A 17815-nucleotide genomic window follows, 5' to 3' on the forward strand; every position below is an offset into this window, starting at 1 on the left:
GTCCCTTCCAGCCCTGGGCCTATGCTCCTTGCAGGCCATTTACTCTCTCTGGGCCTCAGTTTCCCTTATCTGTCAAATGAGGGGCTCTAGATTACATGAACTCAGAGGTCCCTTCCAGCCCTGGATCTATGCTCTTAACAGGTCATTTATCCTCTCTGGGACTCAGTGTCCTCATATGTCAAGGGGGGAGATAAGACCAAACAGAATTCGAGGGAGGGACGAGGTACCTCCCAGCTTTACATCCATGACTAAGTCACTAGCATAGACGGTCAAACTGGGAGAAGCGGGGAAGGCAGGAAGGAGTGCAAACCGGGAGAGGGGAGGCAATCTTCATGTTTCTTTCCTCCTCCAAGTCGGGCTCGGCAGGGGCATTTGCTTGGGGGGGAGGCCAAACTTTTAAGGGCTGGAGCGAGAGCCCCGAACGCCTGCATGGCCACGAGAGGTTAAAAGTACGCACAAGGCTAGTTCAGGAGGCTAGCCCAGGAGCTTTCCCGGCATGCACCTAGGTGTAGTTCGGGGACGTTGCATGCTGGGATATGTAGTTTCTCGCGGTATGACCGACCTCGCCCCGCCCCCCTCCTCCCACTTCCTCGGTCGCCTTGGGGGCACTAGCTCTTCGAACTCGTGAAACTCCTGTTTCCCGAGAAGTCACCCGCCCAAGTAGCCTACGGCAACCAGGGGAAGGCTTACTTGGGACTTGCCGAAGTGAGAGCCTTATACGACTCTCAACGTATTCTTCGGGGGAGGAAAAGCGAAGAACGTGTTGCCATGGACACCGTTTCCCCTAGTAACTGAGTAAACGCTGTCGAGAAAGGATCCGGAAGTGGTTCTGGAGCGCGACTTCACCCCAAGGAAGGGAGGGAAGGTGGGGGCGGGCTCGCGCTCATTGGTCGACCTTCCTCCTCTGTCTGAGCCGCCCGAGCTAGGGGCCCGCGGAGGCCGGTGATTGGTCAGGCGCGACGTAGCTCTCGTGGGCCAATCAGGCGGAGCCACGCTTCGGTCCTTGGGCCCCTCACCTGGAGGACTGTCATTGGCGGATCACCGCCTCCTCCCCCCGCCGCTGCTTCCCATTGGTCGCGGGGGGTGCGTGGTGCGGCGCTATTGGCCGGTTCGTGTTTCCCGTCCCCCGCCCGCAGGGAGTGGGGGTGAAAAGCGAGCGACCCGGCTTGGGGGGTGGTGGGCGGATCGCGTCGCAGTCGGTGCCCTCTGTGCCGCCGCCGCCGCTGCCGCAGCTCGGGGCGTGAGGAGCAGAACCCCGCCGGGGGAGGCGGACCGACGGACCACGAGACCGTGAGCTGGAGCCTGACGCGTCGCGCCTTGCGGGAGTTGACCGAGGGCCGCCGCCGCGATGAAGGCCCTGTGGCTGCTGGGCCTCTGCTGCGTCCTGCTGCTGGCCTGCGGTGAGTGAGGAGGAGGCGGCGGCAGCGGAGGGGGCCCGGCCTTCGGGGAGCCTCCGTGGCTCCCCAGGGGCCGCGCCTGGGGCGCCTTGTCTGCCCGGGCGCCTCCGCCCTCCTGGGCCTTCCTCCCCAGGCCTTCCCCCTAACTCCGACCCCCCGCCTGTAGAATGGGAATGACCGCGCGGAGGGATTTCGAGCCACAGTTTACCTTCGCCGTAAAATGGGAAGGAGCACGTGGAGAGAGCGGTGCATCGCGTTGCGGTTTAAAGAGGCAGCGTCGTGGTGGCCGGATCAAGTCCGTCCGTGCTTTCCCCCCTAGTCTTAATTTACTTATTCGTGAAAATGGAGATGCCGGTCCAGAGAAAGGCGGCATAGTCAGGCAGCGTGCATGGTCCCCAACCACCCCCCCCCCCAAAAAAAAAAACCAATCAGGAACCCTGTCTTCATCAAATGGTTATCCAGCCTCTGCTTGGCCAACTAGAAGTTGTTAAGCACTTCCTATGTGCCAGGCACTGGGCTGAGTACTGGGGATTCAAAGAAAGGGAGGAAAAAAAAACAGTCCCTGCTTGTTCAAGGAGCCCACAGTGTCATGGGGGGAGACTGCGTGCAAACGGCTGTGCACAGACAGGATGTATACAGGGCCATAATAGAGGGTTCTATATTGTTATTCTAATATTATTAGGATGCCGTTCTGATTTATGTTCACGTTTTCTTGTTAGGTGGTATCATTAGAGTATTGGTCACTAGAATGGGGCCACTGGAATTAAGGGGGGTGGGAAGATGGGTCTGGTAGAAGATAGATTTTAAGGGGCACTTGAAGGAAGCCTGGAGGGAGGGGAGGGGGCCAGCCAGAGAGAATGCCCAGAATCAGGAGCTGGGATGGAAGCCTTGTGCGTGAAGATGCCGAGGCACCAGAGAGTGGTGGATGCATGGCCAGCCTTGAAGGCCAGGGTGAAGTCAGTCAACGTGCGTGCCCTCGGTTTCTCTCTCTGAAATGGGACTGATGGTGCAGAGAGAGCAGCGTAGCATTAGGAAGGCTTGTTGACACAACCTTTAGTCATATTACTTCAGTATCCCTGGGACTCAGTTTGCTTCTCTGTAAAACAAGGATACTGGGCTGGATGGCCTCTGAGGAGTGTGTTCCCTTCCCTTCCCTGGGTCCTTGGCTAAATTGTCTGGCCCCTGAGGACCTTTGTCAGATTTCTCTGCTTGGCCTCTCCGGCCCTTCTTCAAAGACCCCAAAGACAGAATTGCTGCTCTTCTGCATTGATGGAAGGCGCTCACAGCCAGGGCCACGAAGTAACAAGTCACCCAGCCTCGTAAGGCTTGCCAAGGGGCTTGTATCTGCATTGTCCATTTGGGTCTCACCAGCAGGACTGTCTGATTTAGAGACTGGAGAAAAGCCCAGATATGGAGGATTCCGCCTGACACTTGAACTCAGGGCTTTCCTAATGGATCTGTGAGGAAGGGGTGGGGCCAAGGAGTTGGTCATCCCTTTATTCAGCCCCAACCCTTGGACCAAGCTGACTTTGGGGTTCAGTCCCATGTTTATGAAGCTTCTGGGCCCCACCCCTTCCCACACTGCCCTGGACCCCCTTATTAGTTCATCTTCTCCATGTGACTGGGAAGGCTGTTGTCTCACACAGGGATGTCCTTTTCTCTTAGGGTCAGTTAAAGCAGACGACCAAGTGGATGTGGAAGCGACTGTGGAAGAAGATCTGGGTAAAAGCAGAGAAGGTTCTCGGACAGATGACGAAGTAGTCCAGAGGTTGGTGCTGACCTGAAACTGTCACAATGAGTTACTACTACATGGGGCCAGATGTTGTTTGTGTTCTCTGGTCTCAAAAAGGAAGACATCTAAAATCCCTTGTTAGATATATGAACAAAATTCAAACAATTCTGTCTTCTCCCTAAGGCACAAGCAAGTCGGGTTTTATTTTTATTTTCATGTGTCAAGTCTACCTCTTGGCTCCCTTTTAGCTGGTCCAATAGAACTGAATACCAGGGTGAGCAACAGGTCTGTAAGACATCACAACAGAATTTGTCCATATATATTTGACCCCTAGTTATCAGAAGTAAATATCAAATGGAGATATTTGATGTCCATGGGACAGAAAGTATGTTATATTTATATTTTTATTAGAAAAGCACAGAGTGGAAATATGTAGAATCTAAGAGTATATTTATGTTCTATATGTTTCTGCTCTCATATGTGCTTTGTAATACAGTACAGGTAAGATTCTACATTGAAGAATCCTGAACAGCTAAAGGATAATTCAGAAACACTGTTGACAACCAGGTAGTGGGGTATTAGTTTAGAAACTAAACTGAGAAAAGTGCCTGTGCAGATTAGCAGATTTCAGGAGAAAGGGGGTTGTAGAAAAGTGAAAAGTTGTGTTGGTATATTGTTTCTAAAGCTGAGGTTAATTGTCCAAACTGTTTATTAGTGTGCATAATAGATACAACATAATAATCAAGTGAAAGAAATGTTTGTTGAAAGGGCTTCAATTTTAGCCTTATTTATGGGTGAAGGAAAAGGGTCAGCAGATTAGAAACACTGGCTGTGCTTCCATTATTATATTAAACACTATGGTCCTTGTATTTATTTGCTAACACTTATTTTATTGTAGCTGAACTTTTTTTTTCTGTCCATAGAGAAGAAGAAGCTATTCAGTTAGATGGATTGAATGCATCCCAAATAAAAGAACTTAGAGAAAAATCTGAAAAATTTGCTTTCCAAGCAGAAGTGAACAGAATGATGAAGCTTATAATCAATTCTTTGTACAAAAATAAGGAGGTAAGAATTGTATGCATCACCCCTTGTGTAAAGCACATGGTGCAAGATCATAGCTCTTAATTAAGTCTCCTGCCAAGCTCTCTTATGCGATTTCTTGTTTTTTGTTTTTCCCCATCTCCATGGTACCCAAATGTAGTAAAATAATTCTAAAACCGTGCTAACCTTCCTACCCTTGCCCAACAATATATCATTTTGTTGCCTTGGAACTAGTTAAGTCTGGTTAAGATCATGTTTAAACCCACCGTATCACATAAAAAAGGTAGGCAACAGATAAGTGGACTATGGTTTCTCAAATTGGGCATTAAGAAAATTAAGTCCTCCAGTTTACCAGACGAGATCTCAATAAGAGTAGTTAGATAATAAGATTTGAATAGCTTTTTAGGATTGTTGGACAGAAACAGTAGGTCTTAAGTCTGATGTTAAAAGTGTATTTTATCTGGCCCCTCTCTTTCAAATTATAGATTTTCTTGAGAGAACTGATTTCGAATGCTTCTGATGCCTTAGATAAAATAAGGCTGATTTCACTGACTGATGAAAATGCTCTTTCTGGAAATGAAGAACTAACTGTCAAAATTAAGGTAAGCTTGAAATTAAGACCAGCTAATGCTTAAAACCAAAAGAATTTCTAGAAATTAGAAGGTGATAGAGTCAATACTTGGAGAATTATTGACGTTGCTGAGTCTTTCCTTCCATCACTTAGGGAGAGAGAGCATAATGGGTATGTACATGTGTGCCCCTATTTGTACGTACTGTGGTAGTTAATGTGAACATTAATGGATGGTGACCTTCGAGTACAAAAAAACCTGAGTCATCATAGACTAAATTAAATTCTAAATATATTAGTAATATACTTAGTGTATCAAATGCTAGTATGTTTGATTTTTTTTTTAAAGGAAAGTATTTTTTACTATTTTCTAAAATAGCAATACATTTTAATCCTTGCTCCAAACCTTCATTTCAGCTGGCTATGGTAGAGAGTTCTAGCCCAGGGTTAGGTTGTACAGTTTGCTTTAAGTGTTCAGCATCTGAAAGGTCTCAACATCTTGTCCTTCTTTTGATTGTAGTGTGATAAGGAGAAGAATCTGCTGCATGTTACAGACACTGGTGTTGGCATGACCAGGGAAGAATTAGTTAAAAACCTTGGTACCATAGCGAAGTCTGGCACAAGCGAATTCTTAAACAGAATGACTGAGGCACAGAGGGACGGTCAGTCAACTTCCGAGTTGATTGGCCAGTTTGGTGTAGGTTTCTACTCTGCCTTCCTTGTAGCGGATAGGGTTATTGTTACATCGAAACATAATAATGATTCCCAACACATCTGGGAATCTGACTCCAATGAATTTTCTGTCATCGCTGACCCAAGAGGAGACACTTTGGGAAGAGGAACCACCATAACGTAAGTATCATGATTCCTGTTGTGCTCTGTCAGCTCAGATGGTCTGCGCTTCTGGGGTTCAGGCATTAAGCATTTGAGTTTCCTCCCTCTTGGGGTTCTGAAGACTGCTTTGTAAGCTTTAAAATGTGGTCTTGATGTGGGCTATTTTATTAATTATTATGCTTTTAAAAGATGAGGCTATGTCTGCATCTGCCAGGTTTGATAATAGTTCTCAATCACATGTCACTAGGCTTAGTTTTAATGTCTTCAGTCATTATATTGTTTGGCCACAAGCATTTGTTAAGTGCCTACTGTGCTAGGTGCATTGTACCGGGTTTTGGAGGTCCAAGTATAAGGAATGGAACAATGCCTACTCCCATAATCCTAATGGGGGAGACAAACACAATAAAGAGCCACAAGGGGAGTCCTAACTATGGCACAAACATCACTTTAGAATGAAACATCTTAAATAACTATTAACATGGTGTTTCAAGTTTCAATAAATACACGATAGTGTGATTTTTATACCTAGCCCTTTACTGCAACAAAAATCTGGCCCCTCTAGCTTATCACATATTGGCAGTTGGTGGAGTTTTCAATTAAAGACTTGGTTATCCGAGAACAAGAAAAACAGCTTGAAGAAGCTCAGCACTACCTTGTCTGTGAGCTGTTCTCTGATTCTCAAAGCTCCATTCCCAAAATAACCCACCTTCATGTGTTTTGTACATTGGTACATGTGTCCATGTTCTCTTTCCCTCATAGAATGTGAACCTCTTGAGAGCAAAAAATGTTTTTATTTTGGGGTCTATACTCCCAAGTGCCTGGCGTATAGCAGTCTTTTAATCAATGCTTGTTGGTTGATTGAATAAGAATGCTGTATTTTAGCCAAAACTACTCTTGTTTTTTTTTAACCTGGGTGATTTGGGGATCTTTCTAGCTTCTGTTTTTAGTAATACATGGAACTCCTCAGTTTACAGGCCTTGGCAAAAAGAAAATAACAATTTGGATTGGTCTGTAGATGTTACAGCCAATCTCTTGTTGCCTTTTTTTTTGTTGCCTTAATCTCTAATCCTGTAACAATTGTAATAATACTCTGTGTTTGGGTGGCAAGGGAGCCACTAGTCCTCCTCTTAAGTGGTAACTCTTTGCTACTAAAAGCTGCAGATCAATGTCTTAAGAAGACATTTGCAATTTTAGTAAAAGTCTTCATCCTTGTCCATAGTAGATAAGGCTTCCCTAAAACTCCCAAGAGACCAGTGTAGTTAGTCATGATGAACTTTAGAGCCCAGTCGGAATGTTTTTTTCCTTCCCTTCCTCTCTCCATCTCTGACCTGGGGAACATTTTTCCTTTGTGCCCAAAGTCAGCACACCAAGAGCTTCTCGAATTAGGAGAAAATTTTGAGGAAGTATTTGCATTGCCGTGCTACTTGAGAAAATTGAAAAGCAAACTGAAATGATTGTTTCTACTGATTTATCTTTTTTTCTGAATGAACTTTTTTTCTTTCTCCTTTGAAGTCTGGCTTTAAAGGAAGAAGCATCTGATTATCTTGAACTGGATACCATTAAAAACCTTGTCAAGAAATATTCACAGTTCATAAACTTTCCTATATACCTGTGGAGCAGCAAGGTAAATCTACTTTTTGCTACAGAATTCATGCAACAAACCTTGTCCCCTCCCAACACCCTATGTACAGTGTGCTGTGCTGTGCTGTGCTCTGAAGGAAGGGATTCACTATCTTTGCCTTTCAAGGAGGTTCTAATTGAGTCCTCACAGATAAGCCTAGACTTGATTATTAAAATTAGCCTGTGAAGCTTAACTACTACCTGAAAAAGGGGTAGGGGGTGTCAAGGCAGTCTCTTTTTTTAGTGTCATAGAGTAACTTATACTGAGCTTGGCCATGAACAAACATTGTCAGAAAACTGAAACTAATCTTCAGTTGGTCGTCCCACAAGGATGCTCTTTAGAAACTCCTACTTGAGCTCTGCCTTTGGGTCTCTGCAGACGGAAACAGTAGAAGAGCCCATTGAAGAGGAAGAAGCAGCAAAGGAAAAAGACGAAGTAGATGATGAAGCTGCAGTGGAAGATGAGGAGGAGAAGAAACCCAAGACTAAAAAGGCAAGTCTGGCTTCTTAGGAACTCGTTTGGGAAGCCACAGATGGGCTAAGCTGCTTTTAGGCTTTAGGGTACAGCAGCGTGCTCTGGAGGGGAGGCTCTGCTATGGTTCCAGGCACTTGAGGTCTAGTTGATGCTTCTCACCTGGCTTTCTCGGTGGCAGAATTGTGCTGTTTTAGAGCTTGAAGGAAATTGCATATGACCATGGTTAAAACAGAAGTCATTAGCCCAGCTACTCATTTGTGAGTTGTAAGGAAAGCTTTTATAAACAACTGTGGGAGGTGTAGGTGTAAGACCAAATAAGTTCTCTATTTTAAAGGTGAGGAGACACGTCTGAAGAACTTAACTGAATTAATCCAGGCTTACAAAGCTCATTAATGTATGTGTGTAAGGACATAAGGAAGTACTTCCAACAGTTGTGTCTACCAATTTAGGTTGAGAAAACTGTTTGGGATTGGGAGCTAATGAATGACATCAAACCAATATGGCAGAGACCATCAAAAGAAGTGGAAGAAGATGAATACAAAGCATTCTACAAATCATTTTCAAAGGTAAGCTAGTCTAAAAGTGGACAGTTTGGGTTGGAAGACAAAAGAAAGGGTCACTTGTGTTATCATAGCACTGAAATTTTTAGTTATTGGTGTAATCAACTCTGGGAAATAAGCTTTAGTTTCTGGACCATCTGTCCAAGCTGTGTGATGAGTTTCATGTGCTGGTCTCTCTTCTAAAAACACTGTATTGGATTTCTCACTGGTCTGTTTGTAACTTGGTTTGAGTCATTTTGTATTAATCACTTCAGCTTTTCTCATACTATTTGTACTTAAAATATTGTCCATATAATCTTTCCATTCATCTTTCCATTTCTGTCATAGTAATACAAAATAATACTAGCTCTTATTGGTTTGGCCATTTAACCAAGATTAATTAAGGGAAAAGATCTGCATGATCATTTAAAACACAGGTTTTTAAAAATTCCCTCCTCAATCTCACTTTCGTCTGCTTCCTGCCCTGTTTTGGTGGTCTTCTAAAGGTTTGGTCTTCTCCCTCCTCAGCCACACCTCCCCCCCCCCCATCCCATCCTTTATCTTGACCTCATCCTTCCAACCTTGATAGCCTTTATCGTTTCATTTCTTCATACCTTCACAGGTATCCATGCTCCTTTGTTCTTCTAGAGAAAGCTTTGGCTGTCCACATTTTTCTTTTCTCTCTCCCACCTACTAGAATTCATCTATGTGTGCTTGCCATGTTTGTAGGAGAACAGTTTTAACAATATAATGAGCTATAGCAAAACACTTAAACTGTCTGCAGAAGCATTTACTGTTTGTCTTCAGTCCTGAACTCAGAAATGAGGCTCAGCCTCTCAGTGGCTCACCAATGGATGAACTCTTAATTTGAACATCTATTCCTCATGGGAGAAGATTGAGCTTCTGTGTTACCTTGCATGTGTTGAAACTAAAATAATCTCTTTCCACAGGAAAGTGATGATCCCATGACTTTCATCCATTTCACTGCTGAAGGAGAAGTAACGTTCAAGTCAATACTGTTTGTTCCCACTTCTGCTCCACGTGGATTATTTGATGAATATGGATCAAAGAAGAGTGACTACATTAAGGTTTGGTTTGAGGGGTTTGGGGTGGTTTTTTCTTTTGTTTGTTTTAGCATGTTGTCTTCAAGTGTAAAATTCTGTATGACGTGTAATTTTCTGATTATAATTTTGTTTTGGGTCTCGTAGCTATACGTACGCAGAGTGTTCATCACAGATGATTTCCATGATATGATGCCGAAGTACCTTAATTTTATCAAGGGTGTTGTAAGTATATTAAGATGCTTTTCGTTGTTGTAGCTTTTAGTTGGTGGTATGTGTTGTAGCTTGATCACTGATTAATTTTCTTACTTAGGTGGATTCTGATGACCTTCCTCTGAATGTGTCCCGTGAAACTCTTCAACAACATAAATTGCTTAAGGTGAGCATTTGAAGCTTTACTGAGCCATCTATCTAACCATGCAGCATACAGAGCTGACTGACTTGACTTGTGGCCACCAGTGAGGCCCTGAACAGACTTTTCTGATCTGAGGCCTTCATTCATTCTTGCAATCCCATACCTTTCCCTGTGCTTTTCTAAATAAGTTTGAAGGAGAAAGTTTTTTAAGTGGAGTTTTAATCACGTGTCTTGCTTGGAATCTCATTTAAGTGAGTCTTATCTCTACTAACCTTTCTCTTGCCCCTTGTATTTCCTAGGTTATTAGAAAGAAACTGGTCCGTAAAACCCTTGATATGATCAAGAAGATTGCTGAAGAGAAATATAACAAAACTTTTTGGAAAGAATTTGGCACGAACATCAAACTTGGGGTGATTGAAGACCATTCCAATCGTACTCGTCTTGCCAAACTGCTTCGGTTTCAGTCTTCTCATCATGAAAGTGACCTTACCAGTCTGGACCAGTATGTGGAAAGGATGAAGGAGAAACAAGATAAAATCTACTTCATGGCAGGATCGAGCAGAAAGGAGGTGAGTGTGTTGTTGAAGAATTGAACCTCGAGATAGATAACGTAGCTTAGGTTTATGGGTGGGGCGGTGTGGAGAACAGTGCCTTTTACACGCTAAAACATCAGTTCTCAAGCTGGTCTGTGGACTCGTAGAGGTCCCCAAAATCAAAAGGCTGTTTTCATAATACTAAGATGGCATTTGCCTGTTAGAGTGCCCCTCTTCCAACTACATATCTGTGTAAGGTCAGATTTTCTTCAAATGTTTAAACCAAAAACGGTCCCAATAGATTGAGTGTGCAAGCATAGATGAGAATCCAGCTGTCTTCCATAAAGGATATGCACAAACATATTAAAAACAGTGCTGCGTTCTTCTCTTTTTTTACTTTGCAAAATGTAGTGAGTTTTCCCATAAAAATATTATTTGTTAACATGTAATGACATTTATCATTTTTAATGAATTAACTATTTCAAAATTTATTGATTTTAAATTCTAACACAGTAAACAATAACAGATAAGATCCACATAAACAAAAGCTCTTTGGTGTCCTCGATGACTTTTATGTCATCGAGGGATCTGGAGACCAAAATTTTGGGAAATTTCATCCATGAAGTCCATTGGCTTTGCAGGCAGAATCATCCCCATTTGTGGAGAGGCTTCTGAAGAAGGGCTACGAAGTGATCTATCTGACAGAGCCTGTTGATGAGTACTGCATCCAAGCCCTTCCAGAGTTTGATGGAAAGAGATTCCAGAATGTTGCCAAGGAAGGAGTGAAATTTGACGAGAGTGAGAAAACCAAGGAAAGCCGAGCTGCTGTGGAGAAAGAGTATGAGCCTCTGCTCGAGTGGATGAAGGACAAAGCTCTGAAGGACAAGGTAGCCCTTTGAAAATCCTTACTGTGGTGTGTGCCTGCACAGGCCCCTGGCGCTCCCATGCTCACAGGGTGCTGCCCCTCCCTCATCTCTACTTAGGTGGCCCTTCAAGGTTTGGCTCTGCCACGTGCCATTCCTAAGCTCGCTCCTCTCCTCACCCACCCACATTTAATTCTAATGTGCTTGTTATTCTCTCCTTTCCAAAATATTTCCAGAATTCTTTGTCTGGAGCTGTCCTTTGCCCCATCCATCTCTTGTGTGTATGTGTGGCATCTCCCACAATCACCTGGTCGCTTTCCTTCGTTTAGGGATTGTTGATCTTGGGTACCTTGCCCATTGTCTGCCCCTGTAATTCTATTGGCATAAGGAACTCCCGGTATAGGCAGCTCCACATCAGCCACTGTTAATGCAACTTGAAGGTTCTCAGAGTTGCCTGGGGTGCCAGAGAGCTTGGCTGGCTTACTTGGGCTCACACCATCAGAAGCCATGCCTGACATGGAATTACTGTAGCTTGCCATAGACAGAGTTCCAGTAACTGGTATTTGTGTTATCATGGAAATCCTGTTTTAGTCCAGACTGATTATAGACAGACAATGCAGTAAATATGTTGTCACCTCACACTTGGCTCTTTTCTCCTTAAGATTGAGAAGGCTGTGATTTCCCAGCGCCTGACGGAGTCTCCCTGTGCTCTGGTGGCCAGCCAGTATGGCTGGTCTGGCAACATGGAAAGAATCATGAAAGCTCAGGCTTACCAGACGGGCATGGATATTTCTGCAAAGTAAGCACATTCTGGGGCTCCTCAGACTGTTGTGTTAGACTCCTGTGCTGGTGTGCGGGGCAGGCCCTCAGCATGGGCCAGATGTCTGGGCCTCTTTGTACTGGAGAGGGGCCACTGGGGCTACTGCTCCCGTGCTGGGCATCTAATGAGATGACTGGTGACTTGGGAACAGCCACCTGCCCTTCCTGATTCCCTAAACTGCTTTGTTTGCCCCTACCAAAGCAACAATAACTGAAGATGGATGGGAATTCCCTGTTCTGGAGGCAGATTTATCTGGGGAGTAGTAAAAGAATAATGGCCCCAGATGAAGTTGGGAGGGTGTTCATGTTTGTCTTCCTTTATCTTTGACAGTTACTATGCCAGTCAGAAGAAAACACTTGAAATTAATCCTAGACACCCGCTGATCAAGGACATGCTCCGACGGGTTAAGGTAAGCTAACAAGCATTATTGAGGCTTTCTCTTCCTCAGTCTTCAGCTTCACTCGTGTGTTTTCTTATTAAATGGTAATAAAATTTGTCTCTTTCTAAATCAGGAAGATGAAGATGACAAAACAGTCTTAGACCTCGCTGTAGTCCTGTTTGAAACGGCAACGCTAAGATCGGGATACCTTCTACCCAACACCAAAGAGTATGGAGATAGGATCGAAAGGATGCTTCGTTTAAGTCTGAACATCGATCCTGATGCAAAGGTTTGTCTTTTCCGTCTTCCTTTTCTCTAAGGTAACCGAATTTCAGCTCTCCTTCCTTTGATGCTTCTTGATACAGACTTTTTGAATAAATTGTGTGTGGTAGTGATTCTTGTCAGAAAGGAAGTTGCAGGCATTGGCGTAGCCTTTTTTAATGGAGATCAGTGAGAGACTGCCTAGCTTTCTTTCCTAGAGTTTTTGTAACCCCCTCAGTTTCTCAACCTGTAGAAATCCACTTCACTGTGGTACAGTCTAATGTCAGGAGACTCAGCGTCACTCTTGCTTGTATGCCAAGCCAATATGATATGATCCATGTGATTCTAGGGGAACCTACCAAATAAACTCTTTGGAAATGCCAAGGTTCCCTCTTAGATGAAGCAGGGTGGTAAGAAGTGCGGGACTTCCGCTTCCTCCCATCTGGGGTGAGCTCTATTTAAGGAAGACCTTTACCACTGCTCATAAATCAGCTCAGTAGAGTGGATTGCCATTTTTCTAGAACCAGAAATGAAAATTCACGAGATGGGGTAAAAAAAAAAGTTGCTTCTAAGGACTTAATTTTTTTTTTAAGGCTTCCAGATTATTGTTAATCTTCACATGTCAGTTTTATGCTTAAGGTCTCCTGTTTTGTGCTAATGGAAGCTTGGCCCTTTCTAGAAGTAAAGCTTGTGGGTAGCAGCGGTAACTGTTGTGCTTTTCCTTAGTGAACCGTACTACCTTTCTGGGGTCACAGACACCTTCGGCGGTCAGTTTGGTGAAGCCACATAGTATTACAAAGGAATGCACTTATCAGACCTTGTCTATATGGAGTGCTAGGCTGAATTGTGGGTGCCATCCTTTGGGAAGGAGGTTGATAAGGTGAAATTCAATTCAGCAGAGATGGAGCAGTCGGGTTAACCCTGTCATTACAGAATTCTCACCACCAGCCACCACGTGGATGTTTGGAATTGTCTGAATATCCACTGCCCTCGATACTTTATTTTACAGATGAGAAAAGTGAGGCTCAGGTCACATGGCTCATGCCCTAAGTACACGGCAGTAACTGTGCCCAGCTATAGCTCTTCCTCTTTCTGCTGTCCTAATTCTTCAAAAGTTGATAGTGCATATACGCTGTGAATTTGAATAACTGGAAGGCCCTAATTCCCTATCCTGTTCCTCAGTAGTAGTAATAATGACATTTATACTGTGCCATCTACCTGCCAGGCACTGTGCTGCGTTCTTTACAATGATTACCTCATTTCATCCTCACAACAACCCTAGCAGGTAGGCACTATTTATTATCACCATTTTACAGATGAGGAAACTGAGGCCCAAAGTCACACAGCTAGTATCTTAAGCTGCATTTGCATTCAGGTCTTCCTAACTCCAGGTCCAGCACACTGAAGCTGAAAGTCATAGTGTAATAGAACAAGCAAAGGTGGCTTCCAGTTGTTACTGATGTGGAAAATATTCATTTTATACCCAAGGTGGAAGAAGAGCCTGAAGACGACCAGGAAGATGATACAACAGAAGACACATCAGAAGATTCAAAACCAGAAGACGAAGAGGAAGTTGATATGGATGCAGAGGAAGAAGAAGAAACAAAGAAAGTATGTGCAGAGAACGGGTGCCTTTCCTCCTGTTTTAGGCTAGGGCTATAGTGCTGCCTGTTCAGTTTAGATTTGACCGCAGCCCCTTTCTATAGATGGACTTTGGATAGAGGACTGCCTCTGGCCTGAGACTTGCCCTTATTGGGGAGGCCACACCAGGGTGTGTGGTGGGCAGACACAAGCAGAAGGGGTGGGTAGCTGGGGAGAGGGGGACCCTTGGTTTGAGGCTGAGGGATGACCAGGGATGCCAAGAGGGAATGCACTCCAGATGAGAGGAGGCAGGAGGGGAAGTGAAGATGGTATTGATGACAGAAAGGGACCAGGATGGGGGAAGAAATTTATATTGGATCCTAGAACCAGAAGGGGCTGACTGAGGGAATGTGCTCAGATCTCCATTGCAGAAAGTGAGAGTCAGGGCAAGGCTTTGTTGAGGTGGTGTGGCCCAAGACTGGGGTGCCAGGGGAGAGAAGGCCAGACTACCAGGTGGCAGGGGTGGGACCTGGAGAGGTGTCTGAGCCAGCCTGGAAAGGAAGTGTAGGAAGTGCCAGGATGAGTTTGTGTTTTATCCTAGAGGCAGTAGAGAGCCATGCTCCAGTGAGCTCCGCTGGAGAGCAGTAGTGTAGACAGCTCTGGGGCAGTGGGAAGACAACAGAGCTAGCTGTGGTCAGAGGAGAGCAGGTGTGAGATGGTGGGGTTCAGTAGGATGTTCAAAGGGGAGGTCGAGGAAAACTTGGGCTTTATGTAACACTTGTGCTTGCTGTGGCCCTACCTAAGAATATTTGTAATTTTGTTGTCAAAAGCTACAAAATGTCATCTCACAGCTGCCAACTTTTAAAAAATACATATAATGCTGATAAATTCTTACATTCTCAAGATATTTTTACACAAAAGGAAAAGAAATCTGTACTGTTAAATGACTCCCTAGATGCTGAAACCATGTCAGAAAAGCAAAAATGAATCATGTTTTAAAACACTGGAAAGTTATAGTTTTATGTAGTTAAGCTGATTTTAATATGACATTTACTATTTTGTTTTGTCTTTACAGAAAACTCCAAGTGGAAAAGATGAATTGTAACTCTCACCATTGGAATCCACTGTGTCCAGTGTAGAGAGAAAATGTGAATTTAAACTGTTCTGTTTGGGGAGGCTTGGGATATTTTTTTGTGTGTTTTTGAATTTTTTTTTACCCCCCTCAACTGTAAAAATGTCAGGATTGTGGGTCACAGGAAGAAGCAAGTTTTTGTTTGTTTTTGTTTTTGGGTTTTTTTTTTTTTTAGTTGAAATTTTTTTAACATTCCTCATGAATGTAAATTTGTACTATTTAACTATTTGGTGTAAAATCTTGTCATGTGTACAAAAATAAAAAAAATTCCCAAATACCATGTGTATTTATTATCCACCCACTTTATAAAGGTAGCTAAATTTTTGGAAATTCTCTTGAAAAGCTTGCTATAAGTACATATTATGCAATAGTGTATTTAGTTCAATTAATGTCTATGTTCATATTAAGGATAAGGCAGTGATTGGTAATTTAATCAAAAGATTAAATAAGACCTAACCATTTTGCCTTTCAAAGATTTACAATGTAAAATTTAAGAAAATCTAAAAGCAACTATTTAGCAGATCTTGATTTGGAGGAAGTAGGAAGAAATAAATTAAGCTGTGACAAAGGATACTGGGGTCTTTTAAAAGATAGTCAAAGATGCCCTTCTTCATAACAACAGTGAAACCAGTAAAAAGCTATTCCATTGACTGGAAGAGAGGTTGAGTCTGACTTGGTATTATCTAGGGAAAAAAATACGGAAGTAAGTGAAGGTGTTACAAATGAAGCAACACATCAGCCTTAGCTTTCTTGATAAATAATATATCTAGTTCTTTTAGTATTTGATAAAACATAAAGACCTCAGTTGGACAAAAACAGCCAAGAAAATTAGACCAATGCCTTAAAAAGAAGATAAGCTTCCAAGGAGTATGTGATCGAGTTGTTAAAAAGCCACACCATAAACAAGTTAGAGAAACATGGAAAGATTTAGATCTATAGAAAGTTTAAAGGGGAAATGACTGGGGAGAAAAATCTTAGCAGCTAATTTCCCTGATAAAGGTCTCATTTCCAAGATGTGCAACTGATTTAAATTGATAATCTTTTTCCCCAACTGATTGATCTGAGAATAAGATCAGGTAGTTTTTACAAAGGAAAGAAACCCATGCTATCTAAAGCCACATGAAAAAATGTTCCAAACTGCTACATGTTAGAGGAATACAAATGAAATTTTTTTTTTCCTGCAGAGGGGCAGGCAGGGCAATTGGGGTTAAGTGGCTCGCCCAGGGTCACCCAGCTAGTAAGTGTGTCAAGTGCTTGAGGTCACATTTGAACCCGGGTCCTCCTGACTCCAGGGCTGGGACTCTAGTCACTGCACCACCTAGCTGCCCCTGCAAATTAAATCTTAAGATTCTATCATCCCCACCAGAATGGTGAAAATGATGAGAAAACTAAACGTTGGAAAGGCTGTGGGAAAACAGGCACACTGATAGGCTGTTGATGGAGATCTATGGGTATGACCATTCTGGAAAGCATTTTAAAATTGTACACAAAAAGAAAAGCAGTCAATGCCCTTTGACCATGCTGACCACTTTTAAGTCTATTCGCTAAAGAAGAAAAGGTCCTGGATGTACAAAATTACAGCAGTCTGTTGTGGTCATAAAAAATTGGAAACCCATTGATTAAGCAATGGCTAAAAGTTGTATACGGCCAGAAAAATGTGGTAGAATAATATTGTGTCATAAAAAATGAAATGGCTGATTAAAGACCTGAAAAGACTTGAACTAATACAGAGTAAAAAGGTGGCAGGCAGTCAGAAGAATGTTTCATAACACCCATATAAAAACGAGTAATTTTCCGAACATTTGTAACCTGATGAGGAATGCAATGAAAGGACCAGGAAAGCAACTGACATAACATGAAATACTGAAAGCTGTAAGAATGGCCACCATGACGACCATTCATCATTCCAGAGGGCCAGTGATAATGCACTCCAGGTGATGGTTTTAAGGTGCAGAGTATGGCTTGACTATGAATATTTGTTAGAAGGATTTTTTCCCCCAGTGCGGTAAGGGATAGTGGAAAATTAAATAGATTTGTTGATTTTTTTAATAGCTATATATGAGGAGTGTTGCATGCACTTTCAGATGAGGTCACTGTATTGTTAATTGTTTTACTTTGTTACAAGAGACCTCTTGGGAGCAGACTTTAAATGTTTGTTTCGTTTGTTAAAAGCAAAGTACCTCAATAAAGCTGACAATAAAGAGACTGCTAGTCCAATAAATACATACCCAGCAAGTAACTGATCTACCCGTTGCTTTGAGACCACCCCAAAGAGTGAGAGAGAAAACCCAACCCTTCCCCAGGCAGCCAATTCTACTTCTTAACAAGTAATTAACATTTTTCTTGATATCAAATACAGTAGGTGCTTAATAAGTACTGATTAAATTTGATATTCAAAGTACAATATTAACGAACATACGCAACTCAAACCTCGTCTTCTACAAGAGGTCTTTTTTGGTCCCCCACTTAGCACCACCATAAGCCACCCCCCTCTCCAGTTGCTGGTGCCTTCCCTTCTAAGGTTGTTTTGTATCTGGTAGATTTTTGTTGTTCAGTCATTTCACTCACGTCTGACTCCTCATGACCTCATTTGGGGTTTTCTTGGCAAAGATCCTGGATTGGTT

At 43.2% G+C, this 17815-nt stretch overlaps 1 protein-coding gene across 1 annotated transcript; it reads left to right on the forward strand.

Annotated features, from left to right (window-relative positions):
- Positions 1–1076: 1076 nt before the first annotated feature.
- Positions 1077–15468, forward strand: HSP90B1 (heat shock protein 90 beta family member 1). Its single transcript, XM_036759329.1, has 18 exons — positions 1077–1400; positions 3063–3165; positions 4053–4194; positions 4656–4772; positions 5259–5590; positions 7085–7196; positions 7572–7685; positions 8117–8233; positions 9157–9294; positions 9415–9492; positions 9581–9646; positions 9922–10191; positions 10797–11042; positions 11681–11817; positions 12169–12247; positions 12351–12506; positions 13967–14089; positions 15135–15468. Exons 1-18 carry the CDS (start codon positions 1349–1351, stop codon positions 15162–15164), a joined length of 2412 nt encoding a protein of 803 aa, XP_036615224.1. The 5' UTR covers positions 1077–1348; the 3' UTR covers positions 15165–15468.
- The last annotated feature ends 2347 nt before the right edge of the window (positions 15469–17815 follow it).

The sequence above is a fragment of the Trichosurus vulpecula genome, chromosome 5, assembly GCF_011100635.1.
Source record: "Trichosurus vulpecula isolate mTriVul1 chromosome 5, mTriVul1.pri, whole genome shotgun sequence".
In the NCBI taxonomy this organism is placed as follows: domain Eukaryota; kingdom Metazoa; phylum Chordata; class Mammalia; order Diprotodontia; family Phalangeridae; genus Trichosurus; species Trichosurus vulpecula.